The 11573-nt window shown below is 38.2% G+C and overlaps 1 protein-coding gene across 3 annotated transcripts in view; it reads right to left on the minus strand.

Annotated features, from left to right (window-relative positions):
• The window catches only part of stab1 (stabilin 1), a 149469-nt gene extending 141107 nt beyond the window's left edge, over positions 1 to 8362 (minus strand). For 2 of the 3 annotated variants that reach the window (XM_076269084.1, XM_076269083.1), the window contains exons 1-2: positions 8091 to 8356; positions 7682 to 7815 (exon numbers count right to left, since the gene is read on the minus strand). In XM_076269084.1, the coding sequence (XP_076125199.1) occupies positions 7682 to 7815; positions 8091 to 8144 (188 nt within the window). In that variant the 5' untranslated portion in view covers positions 8145 to 8356. Of the gene's footprint in view, positions 1 to 7681; positions 7816 to 8090 lie in introns of all 3 variants that reach the window. The other variant, XM_076269086.1, reaches the window with a different exon arrangement.
• Between the last annotated feature and the right edge of the window lie 3211 nt (positions 8363 to 11573).

The raw sequence follows: 11573 nt of genomic DNA on the forward strand, positions 1-11573 counted from the left end.
TTTACTCAAAGATTTTTACATTTACAGTAGGACTTTATCTCTGACCACTTTCAAGCCATGGCCTTTTGAAATTTTGATATAAAAATCCAATGTTGTTGCTTTCTTAACCCTGACGCCTAGTTTGCCAGGTTTAAAAAAGTTATGAGAGGAGAATATTTTTATTTGGTGTGAAACACACACACATACCTGTTTTTATGTTTTTCATTTGTTTTATCATTTGTATTAATATTTATTTTATCATTATTTTATTCATAAGCTAAGGTTGCTAGCACAGGTGTCTAAAACTAGATAAAAACACTTGCACTTTCTGTTTGTAGTTTTGTGTGGTATTTGAAAAAAAGAACATTGCATTTTCAGAAAGAGCCGGCCCTCCAATCAGATGACGTTGGCAGAATTGGCCCCCAGCTCATTTGAGTTTGAGACCCCTGTTTTAAACTATCCACCTATTTAACTGTTCAGTCATTCCAACTATATTAAACCTCATCTACCTAGTTCAGTCATTCCAACTATTTTAAACCTCATCTACCTAGCAAATAATTTAACCTTTTAAACTATCCACCTATTTAACTCTTCAGTCATTCCAACTACAATAATTCCCTATTAAATAATTTAACCATTTAAACTATCCACCTATTTAACTGTTCAGTCATTCCAACTATATTAAACCTCATCTACCTAGAAAATAATTTAACCTTTTAAACTATCCACCTATTTAACTCTTCAGTCATTCCAATTATATTAAACCTCATCTACCTACCAAATAATTTAACCATTTAAACTATCCACCTATGTAACTGTTCAGTCATTCCAACTATATTAAACCTCATCTACCTAGCAAATAATTTAACCTTTTAAACTATCCACCTATTTAACTGTTCAGTCATTCCAACTATATTAAACCTCATCTACCTAGTTCAGTCATTCCAACTATATTAAACCTCATCTACCTAGAAAATAATTTAACCTTTTAAACTATCCACCTATTTAACTCTTCAGTCATTCCAATTATATTAAACCTCATCTACCTACCAAATAATTTAACCATTTAAACTATCCACTAGGGGTGTAAAGATTAACCGATACGTATCGGTATCCGTTTTTAACGTGTAAGATACGGCTACATCGATATGTGAAGCCCCGTATCGGAATAAAACTGAAATGAACCGGTCGTTATATCGATTTACTTGTTACAAATCGGTTCATAACCTTTTCTGCTCGCTCAGACTCTGATTTACGTTGCAAGCAGCGCGTTCATCCCACTTCCTGTTTTGAAACTACACGTGGCACGGATTTGTGGGTAATGAAGTTCGTTTTGGGCTATACTCATTGCCCAAAGTAGACAAAGGACTTCATTACCCATACATCTACTGCAACTTAAGCACGTGACAACTCGCACTCTGTCGTTGTTTGACAGATTTTACTCTTTTGTTTGTCAAAATCCAGCGCGAAATTAAACACTTACTATAGCATTCCTAAACGGCAACGATAGTCTGTAGAGTAGCCTTACGTTTGATGAAGGGATTTCCTTAATGTTAAAGAATAATTTGGCCCTTGCTGCTAAAACGATGTACAAATTATTATTATTTTGTTCATATTCACTCAGACTTGGAACAAAATAGGCCCAGTTCATTGATATGTAGGCCTATGTTGTTCTAGCTATGAGAAAAGGCCAAGATTGTCTTAAGCACCGTTTTATTTTATTTCGGTATTGTCTTACCTCAACAATAGGCTACAGCTCCTTGAAAACAATCAGATATAACTCTATAAAATCTATAAAGTCTATAAAAATGTATTTTTATGTTGTATCTGGCTGCTTTGTTTGGCTGAAATGTAGACTATTCTTTTTTCATTTCAATACAATATATAATACAAACCTCAGTTTAGATAATCATATTCACACATTTGTTTTTGCCTAATTGACATGACCATGATAATTTATAATATAAAATTAATTTGCACCTTAAGCAAATGATAAAAAATCTTTCAGAATGCTTTCCATTCTTCAACTGCATCGAACTGCATCGAATTGCATCGCATCGAATCGTACTGAATCGTTTTTTATGAACATGTATCTTTTCTTGTATCGAATCGTGCCCATGTATCTAGATGTGAATCGTATCGTCTTTTACATGAGAGATTCACACCCCTACTATCCACCGATGTAACTGTTCAGTCATTCCAACTATATTAAACCTCATCTACCTAGCAAATAATTTGACCTTTTAAACTATCCACCTATTTAACTGTTCAGTCATTCCAACTATATTAAACCTCATCTACCTAGTTCAGTCATTCCAACTATATTAAACCTCATCTACCTAGCAATTAATTTAACCATTTAAACTATCCACCTATTTAACTGTTCAGTCATTCCAACTATATTAAACCTCATCTACCTAGCAACCAATAAAGCAACCACCTCAAGTACCCTAGCAACAGCCTAGCAACCATGTCAAATACCCTAGCAACAGCCTAGCAACCACCTCAAGTACCCTAGCAATAGCCTAGCAACCATTACCACAGTTACAACCTAGCAACCAATGGGTTTAACCTAGCAACCAGCATAGCAACCACCACAACTAACCTAGCAACAGCTTAGCAACCACCTCAAGTAACCTAGCAACAGCATAGCAACCACCATAACTACCCTAGCAACAGCCTAGCAATCACCTCAAGTACCTAGCAACAACCTAGTAACCACCTCAAATACCCTAGCAACAGCCTAGCAACCATGTCAAATACCCCAGCAACAGCCTAGCAACCACTTCCACAGTTACAACCTAGCAACCAATGAGTTTAACCTAGCAACCAGCATAGGAACCACCACAACTAACCTAGCAACAGCAGAGCAACCACCTCAAGTACCCTAGCAACAGCCTAGCAACCATGTAAAATAGCCTAGCAACCACCACATTGTCAACCTAGCAACCACCATAGAAACCAACAGGATTACCCAAGCAACCAGCATAGCAACCACTTAATTTGGCATAACAACCAACATATGTACCCTAGCAACACTATTGCAACTATATCTGCATTATTTGTTTTTACTCTGTATGATATTTTACATAATATTTTTTGCATTTTCATGCACTGTATTTCCTTCAGGAATTGCTTTTCTAGTTAATATTACTACGCTAGGTCGAAGTACTCCCAAGTGCTATTGCGCCACACATTGTAGTTCTCCTGTTTATTCGCTTGGAAAATCGCCACGGTTTATGTTGTGTGACCTTACATATTTTTATCAACTACTCGTGCAACTGTATTTAAGTAGGGAAAATGTGGATGTTTTTGATTACTGCTATCTTCCTCCCTCTATGACTACGTCTGAGCCCGTTAGCATAGCAACATGCTAACACATTCGCGCCGCGCACCAGAGCGTTTGAGTGCACCTACCGACACGGGAGAGGTATGACTCAACTCGTGAAAGTTAAGGTAAGAACATATATTACTACTGGGTGGCGTGTTCCTTTAAAGTCTATAATGTTGGTTTGGCTGTTGTTCATTGATTCACTCATCTGCCAAACTTGTTTTTAAGATATGTTCATAGCAAAAATGGATGCATGCGATTAATTTAGATTAATCAATCACAGAGTATGTAATTAATTAGATTACATTTTTAAATCGATTGACAGCCCTAAGTTTTACATCCGATTTAACTCCTTAACTTGAATTTCAACTCGTGCCCACAAACCAAATCTGTCCCGTAAGACAGTTTATTGCAGCCCCTTGGTTAATTTATATTTGTAATGAGATTCAGCCCACATGTCAATTTTGCGTTACATTTCTTACGTTTGCTCGCTCCCTCGATAAAATTCACTCGTAGTAGTCACACGTTTGTTAGAGTGTCATTTTGACCACTGGACTACCTGCTTTCTGCAAAACACAGGCAAAGGAATTGCAACAGTGGGCCATGAAGATCCTTGCTAGATTCAGATACAGGCAGTAGCCACTTGCAATTCTGAAACAAATACGACTTTCGGGTACTTTGGAGCGACGAGCTGCAGCAATACATTTCCAATGCATTTACGCATGGGGAGTGTTACAAGCATGACAGTCATTCTTTATGACAAAGGAGGCCTAATTGACGTGTGCCTGGTAACAATGCTTATAATATTAATAAATGCCAATTAAAATGGTCAAAACAATGCTCCAAGAAATGGGGGGACAGTGTTCCCCCACGTCCAACTCCCGCTACACTGATCAGAGCTACCAGCAGAGACAGAGGGCCCTATTTTCATGACGCAAAACCTGGCGGAAAGCGGATTATTATCTCAGCGAAAAGTTTATTCTTATCTTGACCGTCTCTTTTATTGAGCAACGCGCCAAAGGGTGTGGCAATTAACAACCTAAGGAGGGGTCTGGCATATTATCTAAAAATCACTATCGTACACTACCCAAAAAGCATTACGCCACTGACCAAGAGAAACCACCCTGCTTCTCTCATCCATGAACGCGCACCATTGCACATCCAGGCAAAACATTACAAATTACATGATTACAATGGGAAACATAATTAGAATAAAGATATTTAGAAATACATCCTACAATGAGTAGTTATTCACCATCATTTGCGAATTGGTAATGATGGATAAAAGTGATTATGCGAGAGGCAAATATGGAGCACAGCTGAAGACGCAATCACAAGATGTAAGCAGCAACTCCTCTGCAGGATTAATGTTTTTACAGTCATTCGAACATTATTGGGGTAAGTGTTGCTTTTTCCAGGCTATGTTTTCGATGGTAACCCATTGTCAGTCAATAGTGAAAGTAATTAACTGTGTATAAACAGGGTTCCCACAGGTCATGGAATTTCTGGAATATCATGGAATTTTGGAAAGTCTATTCCAGACATGGAAAGTCAGGGAATTTTATCATTTTTGGGGCAAAGTCATGGAATATCAGGGAATGTTTACTTGCCAAAATACATGAATACAAATATTTCCACACAGAATTAGCTTAACTGCTTGCTTGAGTAGATCAACTTTGTTTATTCAATGCCCATTTATTCATCTCCCATTCAAAAAAGTAAAAGATTCTTGAACGGTACGCGACTGTTCTGGAATTATAGATCGGAATATTGTACCATTCATTATATCTGTATCTGTTACATCGGACTAGAGTGGGAACCATAGATATATTACATATATATATATATATATATATATATATATATATATATATATATATATATATATATATATATAGATGTATATATATCTATGGTGGGAACCCTACATAAATGTTTTGTCGTTGACTGACACCACGGTGAAGTTAGTTTCACTTTGCCAATGACTTCAAATAATAGGCGAGTGCAAAAATGTGTGTAGGCTATACTCTGCTAGTTTTAGTAAAGCATGGTTTAGTGGCGCGTGCAAGCAGATTCCTTTCCAAATGTGCCACTGACTATCAAAGGGAATGACAGATTCTGATAGGTTTAAATGATGTCAAAACACACCCATGTCTGATTAAGAAACTTAGGAACACCTTGTTGCGCCATCCGCCCAACGTTTGATAACTAAAACACTCCCAATGTGGACACTAAATTAAATTTAAATAAGCTTTTCACCAGTGACTACGATAATAGGGCCCAGAGACATTAACTTATGTTTATGATTCTCAACAAACACTTTTGTTCAACTTGTTCAATTTAGAATGACATCTATAACCTTTACATTAAAGGGGAACTTGGCAACTATTTCAACGTAATAAACCCGTTTAGAAATCATTTGGATGGTTAAATGACCTGTTCCGGTGAAAATGGTGACTTTCCCCGCTGCCCCTAGCGTCCCCAGGCGGAAAACCAACCTTGCAACATTGAGACTACCGTCCCGGAAAGAGAAGTGAAAAACAAGAAACTCGTTTTAAATCGTGTTTCTTACCTTGTAACATCCACATTGTCTGCCGAACTGTTTTGCTAGCTTGTAAACAAATCCATGTGCTTTATTGTTACCTTTTTCCACAGTTTGAAATAGCATAATGCACAATTTCTCCAGCAGAGGGGGAAATCCTGCCAAGTTTCCCTTTAACATTAAAATGTACAGTTTACAGTAGCCATATGGCCTACATTTCAAAAAATACCAATTATTAATAGACTAAACATAATTAAGAGAATAAAACAATAGTCATAAGCATATACTGTACAAAACATGTCTCTGTAAGGAACAATTAATTAGCTAGAGACAAGGTAAACAGATAAATCTTTAAACACGTTTGAAGATCCAAAAACTACTGCTTGAACAAAGACACGTGATGGATTCACTGTGCCTGAGACTTGTTGTGCAAGACCCAAGCCCTAGACACAACCTCAGAGTCAGGAACCCACATCTTTGAAATATGTAAACGAAACAGGATGAACTGCGTAACTTGAAAAAAATACTCATACTCTTCTGTTATGTGAACTGACCAAAATAACCTAATTTCGTGTAACGTTTAATTTTAGGTTTCATACCATCCTTATTGATTGAGGGTTATTTTTTTACAATGTTTAAGTTAATTCATTTAAGGAAGAGGTAATGATATGTCCTGTTACTGGACTACTGAGGGCATGTGAGTGCAGTGCACGGTGAGGAGGAGTGTGTGTGTGTGTGTGTGTGAAGTAAAGGATAGAGTAAACTGTTGAAAGCAGCGTTATCTATGTCTCTTGGCTTTTGCTTATAAAAGTATAGATTATAGAATATAGTATAGTATAGAATACAACACTGTAGTTGGTATCAAGAAATAGCTCAGTAGCAAGCATCGATGTGGAGTGGTGATTAAACCTTTTTTACCAGATCTATTATGGGTCCTGTTCTACAGACATATTTCTAATCACCGGCATGGATAACGGCCACAGAGAGTCCAGTTATACAAAAATAGCAGGAATAAAGAACTCCAAAGAGGCAACCAATCACCAGTTTCTCATCATTGAGGTATTGACTCTTATAATGACCTTTACCTGATATGCCTTCATTATATAAGAGTCCTCATACTGAATATACACAATAACTAGGTTAAATAGCATGACAGTAATAAACAGTCTCTTAGACTTCTTCAGAAGAGCGTGATTAATGGCTAAATTAAATGCACTCACTTTCTCCTACCCACAATGACAATGAGTCCTATAACAACAGGGTATACAGGAATCTGGAATACAAGAATCTGACAATTAATTATTTTATTTATAATAAATGTAACATTATTTTACAGATAGAGGCTCGCAGCTTGGGTCTTGTCATTTCTTCTTCATGTTAAATTTCTAAAGGATGAGTATTATTTTTTATTTTTTTTTTTAAATCAGGTTTCTCGGCCAAGTATACTTGCGTATACAAGGAATTTGGTCTCTGCATTTATCCCATCCGTGAATTAGTGAACACACAGAGCACACAGTGAACACACAGTGAGGTGAAGCACACACTAACCTGGACCAGTGAGCTGCCTTGCTACAGCGGCGCTCGGGGAGGTTAGGTGCCTTGCTCAAGGGCACTCAAGGGCACTTCAGCTGTTCCTAATGGTATAGGGATCGATCCGGCAACCCTTCGGTTACAAGCCCGAAGCCCTAACCAGCAGGCCACGACTGCCCCAGTATCATTATCGGTATCATAAACAGACCATCCAATCTGTCTTTCTACTACTAACCCATAACCCTGTATTTTGTTTTTAAGGGGATCAACTTCGCATTGTTTAAATAATACCGCAATACCTGCAGTTCGCATTCCCTGTGTCTGTGGTGATCTTCCTGAAGCCCCTGGGACATGTGACTGTAGAGGCCGCAGCACAGGCAGTGCAGGGAGTGGAATACTGGATAATGCGGTGTTCATCACAGCGGCTATGGGTCTGAAATGCAGTTCAAAAGAGCAATTAATTATCAAAACAACAAGCCAAGATTGGCGAACCACAAGTTCATTTATCACTTTCTGTTGTCCTCCATTTCTAAATTATGACATTAGAAGAGTGAGACAGTCGACAGTGAAAATATGAGTATAGATATTAACTTAGAAAAAATGTCTTCAATTAATCTAGAAAACGTGTGTGAAATAAGACCCCATACCAGTTAAATTCAAGAGCTAACACAGTGGAACACCAGATATGGCAGATATTCAAAATATTACCTCTTGCTGGAAACTGCATGGCACCAATATTCCTAAAATGAGTAGATAAAGCATTTTTGGAAAGCTAAGAGCTTGTCTAATTCTGATAGGAGTTTCTATAAGATCTCCCTCACTTTTCCCTACAAAGCTACTAAAATCATCCAAATTCTCCAAAATGAGTCTTCAGTCTTCATTTCATTTCATTTGTTTTTATGGCTAACAGACTTAATGTCACTACACTGAGACGTGTGGTAGAACTCACCACACAAGAGTTAAGGGAGAGAATGACTGTGAGAAATAACATGTTTTCCTGACAGGAAAGTCAACGGATTTCCTCTTTAGAAACACCTCCATGATTGGAGAGGATATCCTGGTTGATCAGCTGACTGGATTTTGATATTCAGCACAATTTAAGAAAAAATAAATAGGCAATTAGCACCACATACCCAACTACATGCGTGTAAGCATTTTGTTGAGCTCATTTGAAATAATAAGTACTTTACATACAATATATGTCCTTTCCATTTAGTTATAATTCTGTAGGCTAACCACTCATCAAACTTTCAACTCCTATGAATCTTTATTGCATGAGTGTAATTGAATCGTGCATGAACAGGAAGTGAAGCAAAACAACATTCACTCATTTTTAAGTTATTTTATTACTTACTACTTACTGACTTGCTTTTTTCAGATGTGAGTCATAAACTCAACTAATGAGTTCTTCTCTGCTTGAAGACAAAGTAAAGCCACAGATCCCATGACCAGGATTCCTGCTGACCACTATGAATATATGCTGTTTTGCTTTTGTAATGAGTACAGCCAGTGATGGATCGCAGAGTTGCCTTTACAGGAAAAATCAGGAAAGGACACACCATGTTCTGCTGATGAGGCTAAATCTGTGGAACTTTTCAGTCTGGACAATGTTGGTCAGAGCATACTTCCCCTTATTGCCATCAATTGTTGTATCAATTTAACAAGTTGGTTCATTTTCATTTAACCATTTTGTAAATCACCTAGAACAACAGTTAATGAAAGAGGGGGGGAAAGTGTTAATTTCTATTTTAGAAATGGGTAATTGTGTCAGGCAAACATCCAATTTCTTTTGCAGACAATCTTTGAGACTGCTATGTGCAAAGTAATAGCCCCGTGACACTGAAACCACAGATTTTCAAGCGCAGACAAAAAAACAGGAAGTTATAAGGTTAGAGGTAACAAAGCTTAGCATTTGTTCCTTCATCTTCCCAATGACAGAAAAGAGTTTGCTATCTTTGAAATTCAGTGTTAAATAAACATTTGCGCAAAATCTGTTTGTAAGCTCACACACCTTCGTCATGATTTTTATGTTTAAGGCAATGAAGCAGAAACAAGGCTTTTATAAGCTTAACATTTAAGGGAACACCAGGTTGCCTTAAATGTTAAGGCAGTTAATATAGCATCAGAAAAGTATTTTGAAAGTATACAGGCATGTAAGACAGATGAACACTCATTGTTCCTATTAGCTGCTGTATTTTGTGCTTCTGGGACAGAAACAGCACAATAATTTAAGAACAGTTAACAGTACATCACTAAATGTCTTGGAGAACCACTGTCAGTCATTTGCGAACATTGAAATTGCAAAAGACATTAAAGGAATATTCCACCAATTTGGGAATTACACTCATTTTCCACCTCTCCTCCTCTCATAAACAGTTGATTTTTACCTTTCTCCAGTTTATCCAGCTGTTCTCTGAGTCTGGCGATACCACTTATAGCTCCAGCCTAGCATAGATCATTGAATTGGATTAGACCATTAGCATCTCACCTGCTAGCATCACGTTTAAAAGTGACTAAGATTTCCGGTAATTTTCCTATTTAAAACTTGTCTCCTCTTAAGTTAGAAAGTGTAATAAGACCAACAGAAAATGAAACGTGGCGATTTTTTAGGCTGATTTGACATGGTATCCCCAGACTCATAGAAAGGCTGGATGAACTGGAGAAAGGTAAAAATAAATTGTTTAAAGGATATCCGGTATTTAGCACTTTGAGTCCCTTTTCTGGTTTATTTTGGATGAACTAGAGTGGTGGACACCGAAATTTTGACGATTGGTCCTGTCTCGACTTTTCTGACTCGTTTTGAATCGCCTTTGACTACTTCAGAGTGGCTGCCTACAGGCATGCACAAACATGTCCTAAAACATCCCTTAACGTTAATTTTCAAAACTGTGCAACTCACCGAGTGGTTAGCCTATTATGGTGGTGTCATCAGCAAACTTAATGATGGTGTTTGAGGTATGAGTTGCCATACAGTCATGAGTGTACAACAAGTACAGCAGGGGGCTTAACACACATCCCTGCGATGCACCAGTGCTGAGTGTTAGAGTGGAGGAGTGCACAGAGAGGAACTGATCAGCCTGGATGGAACTGATCAGCCTGGATGGAACTACGGTGTTAAAAGCGGAGCTGTAGTCGATGAAGAGCATCCGTACATAGATTAGATTAGATTAGATTTAACTTTGTCATTGTTGAGTACAAGTACAGAGACAACGAAATGCAGTTTGTGTCTAACCAGAAGTGCAAAAAAGCAGAAAAGTGCAATGTGATATAAAAAGTAGTTGGTGCACAGACAGGACAAAAGATATAGTGCAGTGTAGACAGTAGTATACAGTTGTTTTCAGAAGGTGGTTTACTGTAGAGTAGTATAAACTAGAATTGCGTTTCCGAGGAACTGCAAGAGTGGGTTTGATCAGGGGCATGGAACTCTGCCTCATCCAAGGATTCCAACGGTACCTCATTTATGAAAATCGGACATACGGGTCAAAACATGCACACACCTTCATATACACAGACAGCCCAGCCCAGCCCATTAGAACTCTGCCAGGTGCAAGCTTAAGCCATTAGAGCTGTGATGTCATAATCGGAATTAGAATCCTTGAACATTCCGCCATTCATTTCAATGGGCCCAAAAAACGGGAATAACGCGAAAACGACAAGGGCCAGCGACACGAAATTAACAAGCAAGTTACACCGGTTCGGGCCTGAATTTTTGGAGTTCGAACCGCGTCGATAGCTCAAACGGTCTAGGAGCAGTAGTTCGGCCAAAAAGTGGGTGAAAAAGAAGATATAAGACTAGAATTGCGGTTCCGAGGAACTGCAAGAGTGGGTTTGATCAGGAGCATGGAACTCGGCCTCATCCAAGGATTCCAACGGTACCTCATTTATGAAAATCGGACATACGGGTCAAAAGTTACATGAACACACCTTCATATACACAGACAGCCCAGCCCAGCCCATTAGAGCTCTGCCAGGTGGCTTAGAACTCTTCCAGGTGCAAGCTTAAGCAATTAGAGCTGTGATGTCACAATCGAAATTTGAATTCTGAACATTCCGCCATTCATTTCAATGGGCCCAAAAAACGCAGAAAAACGGGAATACCGCGAAAACGACAAGGGCCAGCGACACTAAATTAACAAGCAAGTTACACCGGTTCGGGCCTGAATTTTTGGAGTTCGAACCGCGTCGATAGCT

This window comes from Alosa pseudoharengus, unplaced genomic scaffold (genome assembly GCF_046254945.1).
Source record: "Alosa pseudoharengus isolate Yale_2024_CS ecotype anadromous, Long Island Sound unplaced genomic scaffold, YU_APseudo_1.1 YU_APseudo_1.1_scf_5, whole genome shotgun sequence".
Taxonomy (NCBI): Eukaryota; Metazoa; Chordata; class Actinopteri; order Clupeiformes; family Clupeidae; genus Alosa; species Alosa pseudoharengus.